The sequence below is a fragment of the Trichechus manatus genome, unplaced genomic scaffold, assembly GCF_000243295.1.
Source record: "Trichechus manatus latirostris isolate Lorelei unplaced genomic scaffold, TriManLat1.0 scaffold00117, whole genome shotgun sequence".
Classification (NCBI taxonomy): domain Eukaryota; kingdom Metazoa; phylum Chordata; class Mammalia; order Sirenia; family Trichechidae; genus Trichechus; species Trichechus manatus.
Window position 1 is genome coordinate 9137425 of NW_004444053.1, and position 20014 is coordinate 9157438.

General features: G+C 42.5%; 1 protein-coding gene across 2 annotated transcripts in view; it reads left to right on the forward strand.

The window, feature by feature from the left end:
• The window catches only part of CREG1 (cellular repressor of E1A stimulated genes 1), a 16667-nt gene extending 761 nt beyond the window's left edge, over positions 1-15906 (forward strand). The window contains exons 2-4 of one of the 2 annotated variants that reach the window (XM_012557764.2): positions 5026-5145; positions 6532-6720; positions 11512-15906. In XM_012557764.2, the coding sequence (XP_012413218.1) occupies positions 5026-5145; positions 6532-6720 (309 nt within the window). In that variant the 3' untranslated portion in view covers positions 11512-15906. The remainder of the gene's footprint in view (positions 1-5025; positions 5146-6531; positions 6721-11511) is intronic. The other variant, XM_023738484.1, reaches the window with a different exon arrangement.
• The last annotated feature ends 4108 nt before the right edge of the window (positions 15907-20014 follow it).

Genomic DNA, 20014 nt, shown 5'->3' on the forward strand with positions numbered 1-20014 from the left:
GCTCCTTCGGCAACACACTAGTTGTTAATACTTTGCCTCCACTGGGAGGATTTCTCACCCCTGAGTCGTCGTGAGGCCTGCCCGTATTGGGGCACGGTGTCTAAATTAACTCGGCTCTTCTCGCAGGTTTTATAAGGTACATAGGTTGTTGGGTAGTTAAGCACTTACCATATGTGTCTTCGGGGTTTCCCTTTCTTACCGCTTCTTCTGAATTAAGAGCAAGAATCTAATCTACATCGAGGATCATTAGAAGGACTATTATAACCATTAGGCTTCCTTTTGCTCAATGACTTCCTCCGTAGGGAGCAGAATTGGCACAAGTAACTTCCTCGGTAGAGAGCCCAGCTTTGGGGACTGGACTAGGCTTACAACTCCGAAGGTCTCTATGTCTGGTGGACCCCTCCTGCCCCAAGGCGGGGGTGTCACAGCTTGAGAAGCTAGAGCCTTATGAAATCCAGGAAATGGAGCCTAATTTGGTGGAGGGTCTTTTTGACAAAGATCCCGGGTTTAAGGTTCATTGGGAAAGTACACGGAGCCTTGGTGGCACAGTGGTTAAGAGCTCGGCTGCTAACCAAAAGGTTGGCAGTTCAGATCCACCAGCTGCTCCTTGGAAACCCTATGGGGCAGTTCTGTCCTACAAGGTTGCTGTGAGTTGGAATTGACAGCAACGAGTTGGTTTGGTTTTGAGAAAGTACATTTTGATAAAGATAAGATGAAGGAAACTAGTATTTGATTAAGCACCTGCCATGTGCTAGGCGAATCTTCACTTTCCATTTATTGTCTTTGTTTAAGAACCCTCTGAAGTAGGTATTTCTATCCCTATTCTGCCAATAAAGAACCTGAGGCTTAGACAGATTAAGTAACCTTTCCAAAGCAAGTGGCCAAACTACAGTTTCACCCCATCTGTCTTCAGACCAACGGTCACAGACTAGTGGTCCGTGAGCTAAATATGCTCCACAGACCAGTTTTCTTTGGCCCATACAGAGTTCTGCTTTGTTTTAATAAATTTTTATCAGTTACCGACATTTAAAAGTTGAGATTTCACTTAGAAATCCCCATTTCTAATTTCTTTTGAAAAATTGGAAGATCTAATGACAAAAACTGACCCTTTAGGTAAGGCTGATACACCCCAGGTCACCATTTTCTTATTCGCAGCCCTCCACTCCTTTAGGCATTTGCTCAGAGCAAACTCATTCTACTCCACCAGTGGCTCTCAACCACAGCTGTGCCTCACAGTCACCTGGGAAGACTTAAAAATGCAGTGCTTGTGGAGAAACTGAAACACTGCTACATTGCTGGTGGGACTATAAAGTGGTGCATCCACTGTGGAAGACATTTTGGCAAATCCTGAAAAAGTTTAACATAGAATTGCCATGTGGTTGTTGTTAGTTAAGCCCAGTCAGCTCATGACGACCTGAACATTGCCTGGTCCTGTACCATGTTCATGATCATTGGTATGTTTGAGTCCACTGTTGCCGCTGTTGAGTAGTAACTTCAACCTAGGGGGCCCATTTGCCAGCACTATAGCAGATATTACTCTGTTGTGATCCAGAAGGTTTTCATCAGTTAATTTTCAGAAGTAGATCACCAGGCCTTTCTTCCTAGTTTGTCTTAATCTGCAAGCTTCGCTGAAACCTGTCCACCATGGGTTACCCTGCTGGTGTTTGAAATTCCAGCATCACAGCAACATGCAAGCTGCCAGAGTAGGACAAACTGACATATGGGCGGTGGAGAACTACCATAGACCCAGCAATTTCACTCCTAAGTATACACCCGAAAGAACTGAAAGCAGTGACTCAAACAGACACATGTATACCAATGTTCATTGCAGCATTGTCACAATAGCCAAAGAGCAGAAACAACCTAAGTGCCCACCAGCAGATGAATGGATAAACAAAATGTGGTACAGTCAGCCCTCTGTATCTGCGGTTTCTGCGTCCATTCAACCAACCCAGCATCGAAAATATTCAGAGCAGGGCGGGGCGGAGGGGACAACTTTTTTCTTGTCATTATTCCCTTAACAACACAGTATAGCAACTATTTACATAGTATTTGCATTGTATTAGGTATTATAAGTAATCTAGAGATGATTTCGTGAGTTGGAATCAACTGTCGGCCACCTGTTTTGGGAGGATGTGCATAGTTTATATGCTAATACTATACCATTTTATGTAAGGGACTTGAGCATCCACAGATTTTGGTGTCCACAGGGGATCCTGGAACCAATCCCCCACAGATACTGAGGGATGACTGTATATCCATATAATGGAGTATTTTTCAGCTGTAAAGAGAAATTTTGATACATGCCACCACATGAATGAAATTCGAAAACATTATGGCAAATGAAGTAAGCTAGAAAAAAAAAACCATGTCAAGGCATTTTATTAAAAACATGTTTTATTTAAAAAGCAAGTAACAGCGCTCTCCACCCCCTCAAAGACAAACCAGCAAATAAAGGAATAAACTTCCCCCATGATTCTAATGGGGGAGGGGAGATTGAGAAGCAGCGCTGTGTGTGGTTATGTTTATACGTGTGAGGTGCCCAGTGGTCAGTAAACACGTCTGGAATTCTTGCCTCCTCCCCAGATCCCTCAGTTCCCAAGTCCTGCCAGCTTTTCTTCTGTTTTCTTTGCTGTCCCTGTCCCTTTCTTCTTCATTCCTACCACCCCCACCTTACTTAGTCTAAGTCTTCATCACCTCATGCCTGAAAGTACGAAAAACCAGTTGCCATCGAGTCGACTTTGACTCGTGGCAACCACATGTGTGTCAGAGTAGAACTCTGCTCCGTATGGTTTTTGGTGGTGGAATTTTTGGAAGTAGATCACCAAGCCTTTCTTCTGAGGCACCTCTGGGTGGACTTGAACCTCCAACCTTTTGGTTAGCAGTTGAGCACGTTGACTGTTTGCACCACCCAGGGACTAAAACTACTAGAAGAATTCTTAAATGGTCTCCCTGTCTGCTCCATCCGTCCTCACCACCCTCCCCACCAGATTTACATTAATAAACCACTCAGCATTACTCTCTGCTCAAAACCTTTAACTACATCCCTCTGCCTAGAGCTGCATGAGAATCACCTGGTGTTTGTTTAAAATGCAGATTCCTGGATTGGGATTGGAGCCCAGGAATCACCATTTTAACAAGCTCTCCAGGTATGTAGCTCTTCAGAAGACTGGCAAACACTGGCCTGCAAAATGCAGTCTAGCAGGTCACCTTTCAGCCAAATAATGATTGGCTTATAAAATAAACAGTATCACCAGTGAGTAATGTGCTCCCTTACACAATTAACTATGTGAACCAAATGGTCAACATTTACCCAAAAGCAAAGATGAGAAGACAAGGAGGGGAAGGGAAGCTAGATCAAGGGAAACAGAACAGACAGAATGGAAATAATGAGAATGCTGACACATTGTAAAAATTGTAACCAATGGCATAGAACTATTTGTATAAAAATTGTTAAAGAGGAACCTCATTTGTTGTGTAAACTTTCACGTAAAACACAATAAAATACTATTTGAAAAAAATACAGTCTAGACAGCTTGGATCTGAAACCCCACTTCTTTTCCCCGCTCCCCTTCTTAAAGCCTCTTTCAAGCAAGTTGGACCTCTCACGAGTCTCAACCATGGCTTATATTTTCCCAGTTCTGTGTTTTTGAAGTCACCATTCTGAACCTCTAATATGGCCTCCTGTCTCCTAATTTTGAATATTTTATACAGCTCCCAATGGTTTCTAGATTACCCCAGGCTGTGTTGACCTCTCCTTATGCTGAACCATTCATTTGGCAATTAATTATGTACTGCCTTTTGACCTCTCTCTATCATTGTTTTCCATTATTTATGTTTGGTTTATATCTGACTTTTCAACCAGATTATAAACTCACAGAAGGGAGAGACCTTATCTTAGACTGTTCTGGAGGAGGAAGATCATGGTACTTACAATGTCTTGCATAATAGTTTATACACAGAAAATATTTAACTAATTTCAAGGCGGTCACTTTGTGACTCACTATTTTGGTGAGTTACTGTGACCTGGCAAAATTCGCCACGCAAGACACTCAGAGTTAAAAGCGCTAAATAGCCTGAAATGGAGGATTTTGCTATAATCTGTCAACAATGCCTTTTATGAAGCCATTTATGAATAAAAAGGAATTAGGAATTTTGCTTGCTTTATTTTTTCGAATCTAAAGTAAGAATCGTTCTGTTGTTACTTGAGCTGTAAGCAGCTTCTCCAGTTTTGAAATCACATGACAGTTTCTGCCACTATAAGATAACCAAGCAGCATGACTCAGCTACTTTCTTGCTGAGCAACTGTGGGATATTCTATGCACTAGTTTCATATTAGAGTTGAACCCTTTAGGCATTTCACTGAAGGCTACAGACAAGCCTTGAATTTGGGATATACTGTAATTATAATTCCTCTGACATATGTGGAACAAATTTAGAGTTTGAGGGGGAAAAATGTGTTAAAATACTCTTACTTGTTAGTTGCCATTGAGATGTGACCTTTCGGAAACAGATCCTCAGGCCTGTCTTCCAAGGTACCTCTGGGTGGGTTTGAACCGCTAGTCTTTCAGCTAGTAGTCAAGCGCTTAATGGTTTGCTCCACCCAAAACCTAAACCCTGTTTCTGTCAAGTCAATTCTGACTCATGGTGACCCTATAGGACAGTAGAATTGCCCCCATAGGGTTTCCAAGGAGCAGCTGGTGGATTTGAACTGCCGACTTTTTGATTAGCAGCTGGGCTCTTAACCACTGTGCCACCAGGGCTCTTACTAGAATCAGTTATTTTTATATATGAACCTCTCCCCTGCCCCACCCCCCTTTTTTTCCTTGTGGTCAGGATTTACAGAAAAGATCAGTCTCTATCCAAGTAGTATTTTTCCCTTGAACGGAAGGTGATTGTGGCAGAATCATTGTGTCGCGGAAGAACAGTCAAGCTCTTGGGACATTATGTATGCAACTTGGTGAAATTTATTACCTCTCCAGAGACCATATTTCACATGAGAGGATCTTCATTTTCTCTCTACAGGAGAATCCATATGCTACACTGACAATGTCTTTGGCACAGACTAACTTCTGCAGGAAACATGGATTTGATCCCCAGAGTCCCCTCTGTGCTCACATAATGCTGTCAGGAAGCATTACCAAGGTAAATAGTCACCCTACATGAAGAGAGACTGGTTTTAAAAGGGCATCAGCCTGATAACAATCAAGGCTGAAATCTCTTGAGACTAAAATAAAGTTGGTTTGTGATTGAGTTGCAAAGTTAGAGTATCTTATTATTTGTAAAGTAATTCATGAAAACTGAAGACTTTAATCAGTTGCTTTAATATAGGTATTCAATAAGATACTTGTGAGGAAATGATACTCGTGAAGAGTGTGCTGCTTAGCTCAAGCAGATGCATGAGACTAAATGGGCAGCTTCTGTCCGGAGGTGGGATGGGAAGGCAGAGAGGGTTAGGAGCTGGTTGAATGGACATGGGGAATCAGGAGTGGAAAGGAGGAGTGTGCTGTCACAGTATGGGGAGAGCAATTAGGGTCACATAACAATGTGTGTATAAATTTTTGTATGAGAGACTAACTTGAATTGTAAACTTTCACTTAAAGTACAATAAAATAAAAAATTAAAAAAAAAATCTGAAATGGCTAAAAGGAAAAAGAAAAGATATTTGTGAGGAAGACAGATATTTTCTAAAGCCTAACAGCCGTAACAACTATAAATCTCTGGTTTAAAATTACTCTTGCTAAGGAATATCTGCTCATCCAAAGCCCCAGTATACAGTCTTTCCCATGTCTGGGCTCCTGGTCTCCATATTTTGAAGTGACTCAGAGCAGCGAGGGTATTAAGTAGGCCAGTAATAGAAGTATCTGTTACTACAAACTGGAACTGAATTTAGGCCATCCTGGTGAATGCTGGAGGAAGAGGCTAAGCAGAACCATGAGAAGTGGACACCACGGATGTGATTGCCAAGCCAGCAGATTTGCCTTTGATCTCAGACCAGTTTTATGTATGATCTGGAAATTGTATGTGGATATATGTCTGCAGTTGAGTGTCCTTCACTGGCAGGGAGAAAGGAGGGTGAGCTGGGAATGCTCTTGGGTTCCACTATTCTGCTTCTGAAGATCGTTGTCCTTTGTGTACCCTCATCAAATGCTCAAGCTCTGTGTCTGTAACACATGCATGTTATGGGATAAACATACTAATGATACAGTCATAGACACAAGTAATATTTTATTATAGGACCTTGTGCCAGTTACTCTGATGGCTCAAAATTAATAACAATGAAAATCGGTGCGCATGATGGTTTCCCACTTTATTAATCTGTTTTCACCAACATTTGGAATTTTTATTGCTCTCTGCTTGTCTTCTAGCTTCCTTTAATTTTTCTTTCCCTTGATTCCTTCAGCTTAAAATCAAGATTTACAACTAAATCAACCTCTAAGATTTGTAGAATGCTAGAATTGCACGTTCTTAACAAACGAGAAAACAAAATATCAGTGTGACAAGAATATTTATTTCACATATGTCCTTTAGGTGAATGAGACAGAAATGGACTTTGCAAAGCATTCGTTATTCACTCGACACCCAGAGATGAAGGACTGGCCTTCCGACCATAATTGGTTCTTTGCTAAATTGAATATAACCAACATCTGGGTCCTGGACTACTACGGTGGAGCAAAAACAGTGACACCTGAAGAATATTATAATGTCAAATTTCAGTAGGTATTTACACATCTTTCATCTTTCCAGTAGAGGGCAGTGGTGGTTCAGTGGTAGAATTCTCACCTTCCATGCAGGAGACCTGGGCTGGATTCACAGCCAGTGCACCTCTAAGTGGAGCCACCACTCATCTGTCAGTTGTTAGGTGCCATCGAGTTGTTTCTGACTCGTAGTGACCCTGTGTACAACAGAACAAAACACTGCCCAGTCCTGCGCCATCCTCACGGTCGTCATCATGCTTGAGCCCGTTGTTGCAGCCACCGTGTCAGTCCATCTCATTGAAGGTCGTCTTCTTTTTCGGTGACCCTCTACTTTACCAGACATGATATCCTTCTTCAGGGACTGATCCCTGCTGATAACACTCCCAAAGTATGTGAGACGTAGTCTTGCCATCCTTGCTTCTGAGGAGCATTTTGGCTGTACTTCTCCAAGACACATTGGACATTCTTATGGCAGTCCATGGTATATTCAATATTCTTCACCAGCATCTGTCAGTGGAGGCTTGACTGTTGCTGTAATGCTGAGCAGGTTTCAGCAGAGCTTCCAGACTAAGACTAGGAAGAAAGATCTGGCAATCTACTTCTGAAAATCAGCCCATGAAAATCCTATGGATCACAAAGGTCTGATCCTGTTGTCCATGGGGTCACTGTGGGTCAGGGGCCAACTCACCAGCAGCTAACAACAACAAAACCTTTCTAATAATGCATCCTCATCAATGGCCCTCAGCTCTCTGAGGCAAGAGGGTCTTAACCTTTTCATGTGTCAGGGACCCCTGGGCAGGCTGGAAAAGCCTATGACCCTTCTTATGATAGTATTTTTCAATGTATAAATCACATAGGATTACAAAGGACACTAACTCCATTGAAATACATTTATAAAAATACATTTTTTTGTTGTGCAATAATAATAAGACCTGGCCATGAGTCTATAACTTTCAAAGTAGTAAAGACTATAAACAGTGTTTTAAGACATCTACAATAACTGTAATCTTATATGAAAGTAAACAATTTTTTTTTGTAAGGATCAGCATAAAGCTGGTTCCTATGAGGCAGAAGTTAAAGATGTCCTAAATGCCCAACTTTTCCAAACTGCTGTAGCACTCCGTCATCTCTAACTCAACCACTTCCACTCCCCTCAGTACGCTTCCTCCTGTCTTGGGGTTCCCTAATTTGCTGCAACGTCTCATAGAACTCAGAACTGTATAAAGGAAATGGCACACGTGGTTGTGGAGGCTAGCAAGTCCCAAATTTGTAGGTCAGGCGGGGGCTTCTCGCTGGCCCTCAGTTTCTGCCCAAAGGCACTAAGCTTTCTCGCTCCGTGGGCCAGGAAGCTCACTGTGCCGCCATCTCCTGCTGGTCTCTCCTTCCTTGGTGGTGGTGGGCTCTCTGTCTGCTCTGGAATTGGCTCTTTTATGGTAAAACTGACCACTCCCCTTGGTGGGCCACAATCATCTTATTTGCACAGCCCTACCCAGTCACCTGGGTGGGAGTTATAAGACCATAGCGAGAAAGGCCATACTAAATAATTCATCACACGCAGAAAATATCTGCGATTTCTGTATTCTGTTGGTAAGTCATATATATATATGAACACCACTGTGGTTTACTGCTTATATTCATCATTGAACGAAATGATAAATTTCAGTTAGACCTGATGATCTTCTTCCATAAAGATTACAGCCAAGGAAACCCTATGGGGCAGTTCTACTCTGTCACATGGGGTTTGTGTGAGTCGGAATCAACTCAATGGCACCAACTGGAACACCACCAACCAGTTCCTCGGACAGGGAGCTGGCTGGGCTTTAAAAAAAACAGAACAAAAAAAAACCAAACCCGTTGCCATCTAGTCAGTTCCGATTCATAGTGACCTTTAATCCTGTATAATTTATAATACACTTTCTACTTGTAATGACTGGCTGCTGATGCTTGGGGAGATTAGGGTAAAGATCCTAAACTATGCTTATAGGTTGTAGCTCAGTGTTTGACTTAAATTCTTAGCATTTATATATTCTGTGTTTTATTCTGAACTACTGACTCTCCACCACGATTGTGAATTTTGTGACAGCAAAGATCAGGTTTTATTATTATTATTTTTATCCCAGTAGGAGCCCTGGTGGCACAGTGGTGAAGCACTTGGCTGCTAACCGAAAGTTCGGTGGTTCAAACTCATCAGCTGTTCTGCAAGAGAAAGATGAGGCAGTCTGCTTCTGTAAAGATTTACAGCCTTGGAAACCCTATGGGGCAGCTCTACTCTGTCCTGTAGGGTCGCTATGAGTCGGAATTGCCTCAAAGGCAATGGATTTGGTTTGGGTTTTTGGTATTTTTATCCCAAATAAGGCCAAAGACAGTGTGTGGCTCAGAGCAGGCTTGTTTAGTAAGACTGGCTGATTGTTGGGCTGATTATTTAAATAGGACAAAGACTCTCAGACTCTTTTCTTTGAATAAAGAATCGAACATCAGAGTGTTTATTTGCTGTAGGTAGGGCTTCAAACCAGTTGGGTCCTATTCAGCCCCCTGCTGAGAATTTGCATTTCTAACAAGTTTCCTAGGTGATCCTTATGTATAACTTCCTGGGAACCTGTTAGAAATGCAAATTCTCCACAGGGGGTTGAACCTGATGATGAACCGGTTGGAAGCCCTGGCTGCTGAGCACACAGGAGAAGAGGGACTGGCTGGTGGTCCTCATCAGGGCTGACAGAGCCATCTCACCTTATGGGAGCGTAGAGGCCACAGTCACAACATTGTTACCTGGGTGACAAAGCTCTTGGAGGTTGAGGTTACTTTCACAGGACGTAATCTCTGAAGCACAGCTATCTTTGTGTAAATAACATGCTCAAAGGCAGTGTTTGCTTTAATAACAAGTTAAATTATGTGTTATCACACAATTCTCCACCCTGAATAAGTAAGTAAAATAGACACTTTTGAGGATATTCTCAGTTCCGCCTTATCATGCAGAGGATGAGTGCCTTTTGCAGCTCTGAGGTAAGAGGGAATAGTATCTCCTTGTCCTTCTGAGAGGTGGGCCCTAGGCTGGACCAGGGTGTGACCCCGTCTAGAGTCATAGGAATGGGTCATGCCTTAAAACTGGCCAGTGTGGTCAGGTACCTCTGACTATCAGTTGTCCATCTCAGAGACTGGAAGTGAGACCACCCTACCCCCCACCCCAATCCCACCCATCCACCCAGTTTGCTACCAGAACTGTTTAATAGTCACAGGAGCATAGAGTAATCTCTTAATATCTGTGAGGGCTGAGGGCCTCACCTTCTGGGACAAACACTCACACGGGCCTCCCGGGCATTCTGGAACATCCCCAAATTGGCAACCACCTTGCTTGGCTTACCGAGACAAGTTTTGAAAGATATTATTTCTTCAAATACCATAAAGTCCCCTGCATCTGAATTCTGTTTCACTCAGATGGAGTCTTTTTGGGAAGCATCAAGGCAAGGGCCACTTTTTCGGGCTAATTACAGGTTATCCCTGACTTACGACGGGGTTCCATTCCAATGACTCCATTGTAAGTTGGTTGTGATGTAAGTCGGATACCTCATTTTTTTGTTTTTTAGTTTTCATTATTATTGCCTTTTATTATCAGTATTTTTATAAATCTGATCTTTGTCTTTGGGCATTGGCATGAGAATAATATCAGCGAATTATGTCCTGCAACACTGTATGTAGTGTACATTACTAACAATAAAACCAAAAAACCAAACCCACTGCTGTCGAGTCAATCCCAACTCATAGTGACCCCATAGGCTGTAAATCTCTGCAGAAGCAGACTGCCACATCTTTCTCCTGCGAAGTAGCTGGTGGTTTTGAACCGCTGACCTTTCAGTTAGCAGTCCAGCTCTTCAACCACTGCGCCACCAGGGCTCCTTATTACTAACAATATGATGTACCAAAAAGCAAAAAAAAAAGAAAAGCACATACAAACGTCTTTTTGTTGCCTTTTATTTATTTACTTTATTACTAACAATAAGATGTACCACAAAAAACAAAAGGAATAGTTTTAAGTGCTTTTTGTCATAACTCGAGTACGTTGTAAGTTGGGGACTGCTTGTACTGTTATTTGCCCTCGTATTTGACACAGGACGGGTCAACGTTTTGTTCTGTTATATATGAGGTTGCCGTGAGTCAGAGCCGACTCAGCTGCAGCCCACAGCAACTAGCCCTCGTGCTCATGGCCCCTTCTGCTCTCAACTGTGATTGTCTCTTAAACCTTCATATGTTCTTCTTGAACGCGATAACCACAGCAGCCACAGGCATGGCCTGATGGATGCTCTGTCCGAGCAGGATTTACTGAAGTGGGATGTCCTGGGTCACCTCTGTCCGAATCATATTGGAGGGGAAGGATGCTTGTTAAAATGCAGATTCCTGGGCCCCACTCTAAACCCATTGAAACCAGGGCTCAGAAATCTGCATTTTAACAAACTCAGGTGATTCTTTAGTACGCTGTTATTGTGTACTGCCAAGTCAAGTCTGACTCACAGTGACCCCATGTGACAGAGTAGAACTGCCCCATGGGGTCTTCTAGGCTGTAATCTTTACGAGAGCAGATTGCCGGGTCTTTCTCTTGCAGAGCCACTGGGTGGGTTAAACCACCAGCCTTACAGTTAACAGCTGAGCTCTTAAGCATTGCACTACCAGGGCTCCTCACTACACTAAAATGACTGAAATTAACTCAACATCGTAAACTTTTAGGTCAGATGTTTCTGTATTCCTTCCCTGGAATAAAGTTAACTTTTAAGCTTGGTCATCTGAGTTTAATGATGTAATTCTTCCCTTCTCCCCTTTCTAGGTGAAGCAGAATGTGGCAAATGTAACCACACGGTGAAGCTTCTTAGGATGGTTCATACAGATGTAAAGGGCTTCATGTTTCACTGTGGGGTTTCCCCGAAGATTAGCCTGTTTTCCTTCACACGCTGGTTTGCTTGCTTGCTTGTTTACAGATTAGAGTTGGACTACTTCTGGATTTCTTGGGAGGATGTGGTTGTCAGGTTTCTTTGTTCTATTTTTCATGTTTTGAAGCCATTTTTATAGAGAAATGTCTTTCATTAAGATCAAAGAAGCTTTGTTCCATCACTTCCAAATATTTTCCCAACACTACTCCTTAAAGAGGAGCAAGTATCAGATTTAGAGTGCCCATTGGCATTCAAAGGTACTTGTTCTTTATTCCTGGAAGCTGCTTGGCTCCAGGAGAGGGCCTGAGCCTGGTGCAGAGCGGTTGGCCCCATTGCAGTGTGCTTGAATAAATCTTGCCAGAACAAACAAACATCAATGAAACGTAAGTGGTACTTCCTACTCTTGGTTAACTTACGTCCGACGATCCTGGGTATTGTCAATTCAACACAGCAAAGCTATTTTTCATCAATAAAGTTTTTTTTTAATTAAAGTGATAATTACCTAGAAAAAAAGGAAGTTCAGAAACTTTTCCTGAATTTGATTTTCCCACCTTTTTTTTTTTTCTCTTTTAAACTATGTAATCATTCTCCTCCCTCAGCACACCACACACACACACAGGCTCTCTCCCTCTCTAATTTTTTAGCCCCAAATTAAGATTGCAAAAGAAAGAGAAGGCAGGGGATTTTGTGCATTAGTCTGGTCTTCTCGTATAGGTAGAATTAACCCAGACACGGAACGGCTTCAGCCAGGGTCAGAATCTCTCTCTCCTAACCACTCGGTAGCTTTCTTAATTGTGCTACTCTCAGCAATGACCTAAGGCTTCCTCAGCTGCTGTAACTCTCTAAATGGTTCCTAATGCTACTACTCATTAACTCAGGTCATCAGAGGGAAGAGAACTTGGCGTTAAAAAAAAATCGCATTTCTTCAGAAACGAAGCGATTTGGTTTTATTATGTATAGACATGATTTCAGGAGACAATACAAGGTGTGTCAGGAGGGATCAAGCCACTGAGTTCTTCAATGGTTAAGAGAAAGGAAGTTGAATGTAAGTCATTATGTGGGAAAACTATAAAACACAGTTAACTGAAATCCAGCCAAGAGCCTCTGTTTAAGAAAAAAATGGTTTCTATTACATTTAGTAAAATGGGTTTCTTATTCAAAGCATCAGTGATTAAAGACATTATTTTCATGAAATGTGTTGGGTTCATTTTCTTAAACATAGATCTTAATCTTCATTACATTCTGTCTACTGTCAAAACCTTTCTTTTCTGCTTTTATTTTAGCATGCTCTGAAGAAGACAGCCACTGGCTGTTTAAAATTTTGAAACGAATAGTACCGTTAGCATTACCATTTCCATTAGCAAAAAGCCCATCACGTCCTACAGTTTTGAGGATGGCCGCACCCAGCGTGATCACCTGCCCAGCCTCCGGGCCGCTAATGCTGAGGTCTCTGTGGTCGCAGCAGGTTGAACCATCTGTTTTGTTTTTCTTTTTCCCCTTTTCCCACTTATTGCGAGTTTTGTTTTTTAGCCTTTAATGCTACATAAAAACACATCTACATTCAGGTAGGATCCAGTTGTCATACAGAGTAACGCAAAAACCACACCCATTGCTGTCAAGCCGATTCCAACCCATAGCAACCCTACAGGACAGAGTCGAACTGCCCCACAGGGTTTCCAAGGAATGGCTAGTGGGTTCGAACTGCCGACCTTTTGGTTAGCAGCTGAGCTCTTAACCACTGCACCACCGGGGCTCCCATACAGAGTAAAGTTAAACATTTTCACAGCCAGTTCTGCAGAATCCTTTATAATTGTATGTGCAGAGTATGTCGCTGTTATATCTTGGTTGGCCACCAGAGAGCACTGTAGACTACTTTTTATGCAGGTGCCTCTGTCCTGTACAGCTGAGCTAATCAAACTCCCTAAAACAACAGGGTGGGCCAGGTTGGGGGTGGATGGATGGCCTACAAGAAGTGACATTGGGATAAAGGTAGCCCAGAAAGGGCAAGAGGAGAAGCAGAGGCATGGTTTCATGCTGTTGTTGATGGGCTTTCATGGATTTATACACCTCATGCTTACTGTTTCCCGTCTGGCTTCTGCTCCCCCCACATCCCACCTATTGCAGAAAAGGGACAGAGCTCTGGCCTTACAGAGATGGGATGATTGTCTTAAAATGGGGCTGGGTTTGGCCCAGAGAGCAAGGCAACAGTCCCTGGTCAAGAAAAGATAAAAGAGGTAGGGTGTGGCTGTGGAGTCTGAAGCTACAGAGACCCAGATGGCTCTTTGGCCCTGAATCTGTGCTCAGCTGGTCAAGACCGTTCATCTTGACCAAAGCGTGGCCAAGACTCAGACTTTATTCTGCCTTCTGGTCTCAGTTCAGATTCTTTGCAGGTATGTAGTAGAGTGAGGAAAAATCCTTTATGAAATGAGACAGGTTCAGTGAAATTAAATGCATACATATCCTGACTGGAGGTTCTTATGTCGTGTTCCCTTCCTGGTGGTAATCAGACTAAAGATCACAAAGTAATTGCAGCCTAGGCTATACTTTCTGGGACATGATTTTTCAGTTCTGGTGCTAAGAAATTTAATGCTCTACTTTGTGTAAGGCAAGTCGGTCAGTATTTTTTTAGGGGAATTGCAAACTCACTTCAAAACCAGGTATTCGTGGAGGAGACGGTTATAGCGTAAGTCCTTTTTGGAATTAAGGAAGGTGTCAATGAGTAAAACTTTAATCTTTTTCTTATTTTTTTCCTTCGTCAGGCTAATTTTTTTTCCTTATTGTCAGACTAATATTTCTGCAGAAAATATGGAAAATAAAGTGTTAAAAATGTGTAACCTCACCAGCCAGCATGGCTGCTAATATTTTTGTGTATTTTCACCCATGAAATTTTTAAACATAATGAGGTCGTACTGTATATTGATTGTGTATCCTAATTTTCACTTTTTCATAAGCTTGTTGCATGACTGCAGAGTATTTTATTAGCTGGTTATACCCAGGCTACCAAATAATGTCTGTATTAGGACTCTTTGTTGCTAGTGATGGACACCCAACTCAAGGTGGTAGCTGTTGTTGGGTGCCATTAGTCGATTCCAACTCATAGTGACCCCATGTGACAAAGTAGAACTGCCCCATAGGGTTTTCTTGACTGTAGTCTATGGGAGCAGATCACTAGGTCTTTCTCCCATGGAGCTGCTGGATGGGTTCAAACTGCCAACCTTTCAGTTAGCAGTGGAGCGCCTAACTGGTTGTGCCACCAGTCCTCCTCAACTCAACGTAGTTTAAGCAAAAAGAGTTTATTCATCTCAAATTTTTCCTTTAGAGTTTGGTCTTCATTTCCTGTTATTTCCTGGCTCCTCTTTCCCTGGTGTTGGTTGTGATATTTAGTCCTTGCAGCTGGCAGCCTCCCCACAAAGAGGGTACGTCATTCTCAGGAACAAGCTGGAGTCCCAAGGCTGGCTGTGTGAGGCCAGCAGGGTCCTAGCCATTCCTGAGTCATCACTGTGACAGGGGGACGGGGTGCTTTTGTTGGCCAGGACTGGGCCATTTGCCCTTCCCTGGAGTTGGGGGTTCAATTCAGCACCATCAGAACTACAGGGACTGAGAGGATTTTGAAGAGGGGGCTTCTGAAAGGAAAAGCGGTTATGTTAACTGAAGGGATACTGGGCTGGAAAAACCAAGAGCTGTTACCACTTTCCCCTGTTTTTGAACATTGAGGTTAATTTTTAACATTCCAGATTTTCCCTGTTACAAGAGAAAATCTTTGTACATAAAGTATTTCCTGCATTTCTGGTAGAGACATTCTCAGTAGCAGAATTCCCAAGCCAAATTTGGTGGTGGTGGTTAGGTACTGTCAAGTCTGTTCCGACTCCTAGCAACCCTGTGTACAACAAAACGAAACACTGCCCGGTCCTGTGCCATCCTGACAGTCATTGTTATGCTTCACACATGGTACCAAATTGCTTAGTTGAACCCACCAGCCACTCTGCAGGAGAAAGATGTGGCCTGCTTCCGTAAAGATGACAGCCTTGGAAACCCTTTGGGACAGTCTCTGTCCTGTAGGGTTGTTATCAGTTGGAATCGACTCAACGGCATCTTTTTTTTTTTCTTTTTTACCAAATTGCTTTTAGGAAGTGACACCAGTGAAGAGTTCTGCAAGCAGTGTGTGAAAGTGCTCATCCAGTGCATGGAATTTGATGGGTTAAAAATAGTATTGTGTTATTTTAATTAATAATTCTTGTGTTACTGGTGACTTTGAACATTAAAAAAAAAAAAAAGATGATTTTTCCTCTTGTGAACTGTCAGTTTATGTCCTTTGCCCGTTTATCCTTTGGGAATCAATTTAAAAAAAAAATTGGTCTTGTTGAGTTCTCTATTAAGTTCATAAACTCAGGTATTTATTCAGTTTGTTGTTTAGATCACCCAGTTTGTGGGTTTTTTTTTTAATTATTGTTTTACAACCTACGAAAGTTTTCAAATTTAACATAATATAATATTTTATTTTGATGTCTTAAATTTCCTTTAAACTTAGTTCTTTTTCTTTGAGAAATTTGAGAAAAATAAATTCTGATTTTCCTCCATTTTTTATGGTTTAATTTTTTACACCTAACTCTCTGATCCATTCAGAATGCATTTTGTATACAGTGTTCATCACTTGCTTATTGACAAACCCAAATTATACGCACCTCTTTTAACCTAGATGTGAACCCAAATCCAAGCACAACTTCCTCACCAGTGGGGTCAGAAGTTGAGTCAGCTCCATGTGCTTAGCAGGCATTTGGCCAATCTGCTGTTCTCTCTACCCCAGAGATACTCTGACCCTTCACTTGGGCTCCAGGGACTGGGACTGGCAAAGAATCGTGGCTCTGATGATGCTCTCATAACTCTGGAAGTTGTATAATGACTGCTAAACTGCGTGCACACTCCTTAGCTAGGATCTCAAGTTCTACCACAATGGAACCTTAGCTGACTTTCTCAACACTATCTGCCCTTCCCCAAAGTGTATCCTACACTGCAGCCAATCTTGGCTGGTTATTTCCCAAGCTATTCCTGTTGCTTTTCTGCTCTTGCACATGTCCTTCAGCCAGGCATCGCCACACCCCTCCACCCCGTCACCAGTCACTCTATAGAGTATGTCCTCCTGAGGGCAGAGTCTGTGATGGCCTGATATATCCCTGCAGCCCCCCATACCAAGCGTCACCCCTCCATTACGTGTAATAGCCCTTCAGTAAAAGTTTAACAAATGTTTTGCTTGTAGACCTATTTTAAAATTTAATGAATACAGTGAGAAATGGAGGTTGAAACTCCAACTTGCCATGTGACTTAGAATCAGGTAACCTACTCTGGTGAAGGTCCATTTAAACGCAAGCTTGGCAATTGCAGTGGCTTTGCTGGGCACTCAGACTGCACAGCAGAGGAACAAAATCCCACGTTACAGGCTTGGATGGAGGTGTCTGATTGGTGGGCATTCTGAGTAACTCCCACAGATGATCCACAAAGGGGCGAAGGATTTTAAAGTTAGTTAATTATCATTGATTTGTAAGATTGTGGGGACTGCGTCTATAACTTTTTCTTCCCAGAACCAGGTGCATTGACGGTGTTCAAAGACATTTGATGAGTGAGGACGGAGCAGCTTAACCAGGGCACAGTCTCCTTCCTTCACAGCTACTCTGAAAAAGGGAATTTAGCACCCTATACCCAGGTCGGGAATCAGCACACATACTCCTCTTGGGTTGTCTAGAACTGTCTGTCACTGGTCTGTGTCCCTTGGTTTTATCTTGTTTGGAAGAAAATGAATGATCGGGACCAGTCCTCTTGGTTCATCCCAAACCTTTCCCCCTTTGTCAACTCCCAGGCCCACCCATGTAGAGGGCTCATCCTTAATGAGTCCCGGCCAGTTCTTGCCCTGGACTGTGTCTTCCAGGCATGATGGCACAGGCTGTGTCCTACACAAAGGTGCCCGGCTGAAGACTGAAGATCACAGGGGGAAGTAGGGGACAGTATGCAGCCCCAGATCATGTCCTGCCCTGGGGTGGGCAGCGTCGCCTCCACTGCTTCTTGTGTTAGATCTCACAAAGGCTCTTATGGGCTGGCTGCAGCCTGGCTGTTGGAACCTGTCTACATTTCTTAGTGCTGCTCTAACAGGAATACCACCAGTGCGAGGCTTTAAAGAATCTTAAAGAAAATATATTTTCTTACAGTTTAAGAGGCTAGAAGTCCAAATCAGGGCACCTGCTCTAGGGGAAGTCTTTCTCTCTCTGTCGGCTCTGGGAGAAGGCCCTTGTCTGTTTTCAGCTTCTGTTCCTCAGTTCCTTCGTGATTTTCCTGAGGTGTGTATCTTCCCCTCTGTTTGTGCTTGCTTCTGTGCCTAGTCTGCTCTTTTTATATCTCAAAAGTGATTGGTTTAAGACACCACTACACTGATAAGGTCTCATTAACATAACAAAGAAAACTCCATTCCCTGACGGGATTACATTCACAGGTATAAAAAAAAAAAAAATTATGATCGAGTTGATTCCGATTCATACCGACCCTATAGGACAGAGTAGAACTGCCCCATAGGGTTCCCAAGGCTGTAAATCTTTACGGAAGTAGACTGCCACATCTTTCTTCCGCAGAGTGACTAGTGGGTTCAAATCACAGATCTTTCAGTTAGCAGCCGAGCACTTAGCCTCCGCACCACCAGGGCTCCTATTCACAGGTGTAGGGGAGTAGGTTTACAACACATATTTTTGGGGACCACCACTTGTCTGTCAGTTTGTCCTACTGTGGTGGCTTCTGTGTTGCTATGATACTGGAAGCTATGCCACTGATATTTCAAATAACCAGCAAAGTCACCCAAGGTAGACAGACTAGAGCTTCCAGACTAAGAAAGACCAGGAAGAAGGACCTGGCAATCTACCTCTAAAAAACCTTACCCAGTGAAAACCTTATAAATACCAGTGGAGCACTATCTGATATAGTGCTGAAAGATGAGCCCCTCAGGTTGGAAGGCACTGAAAATACAACCAGGGAAGAGTTGCCTCCTCAAAGTAGAGTTCACCTTAATGTCGTGGATGAAGTCAAGCTTTCAGGACCTTCATTTGCTTATATGGCACAACTCAAAGTGAGAAGAAACAACTGAAACATCCATTAGTAATCGAAATGTGGAATGTAGGAAGTATGAATCAAGGGAAATTGGAAGTGGTCAAAAGTGAAATGAAATGCTTAAAGATCAATATCCTAGGCATTAGAAAAAAACCCAAACCCATTGCTGTCAAGTCGATTCCAACTCACAGCAACCCTATAGGACAGGATGGAACTGCCCCATAGAGTTTCCAAGGAGCACCTGGTGGATTCAAACTACCAACCTTTTGGTCAGGGTTTCCTCCTAGGCATTGGGTGAGCTGAAATGAACGGGTATTGGCCATTTTAAATTGGACAATCATATCGTCTACTATGTTGGAATGACAAATTAAAGAGGAATGGCATCACATTCATTTCCCGCCCCCCCCCAAAAAAATTTCAAGATCTGTCCTGAAGTGCAATGCTGTCAGTGATAATATCCATATGCCTATAAGGAAGGCCAGTTAATATGACTATTATTCAAATTTACGCACGAACTGCAATGCCAAGAATGAAATGGAAGATTTTTATCAATTTCTGCAGTTTGAAATTGATCAAACATGCAGTCAAGATGCATTGATAATTACTGGTGATTGGAATGCAAACATTGGAAACAAAAAAGAAGGGTCAGTAGTTGGTGATAGAAATGACACCAGAGATTGCATGATAAAATTTTGCAAGGCCAATGACCTATTCTTTGGAAATACCTTTTTTCAACAACATAGATGGCAACTATACACATGGACCTCACCAGATGGAATACACAGCAATCAGATCAACTACATCGGTGGAAAGAGACGATGGAAAATCTCAATAACATCAGTCGGAACAAGGCCAGGGGCCGATTGTGGAACAGAACATCAATTGCTCATATACAAGTTCAAGTTGAAGCTGAACAAAATTAAAACAAGTCCTTGAGAGCCAAAGTACAACCTTGAGTATATCCCACCTGAATTTAGAAATCATCTCAAGATTAGATTTGACACATTGAACACTCATGACTGAAGACCAGATGAGTTGTGGAATGACATCAAGGATAGCATACATGAAGAAAGCAAGAGGTCATTGAAAAGACAGGAAAGAAAGAAAAGACCAAAATGGATGTCAGAAGAGACTCTGAAATTTGCTCTTGAACGTTGAGTAGCTAAAGCAAACAGAAGAAATGATGATGTAAAAGGTCTGAACGGAAGATTTCAAAGGGCGGCTTGAGAAGACAAAGTAAAGTATTATAATGAAATATGCAAAGACCTGGAGTTAGAAAACCAAAAGGGAAGAACACGCTTAGCATTTCTCAAGCTA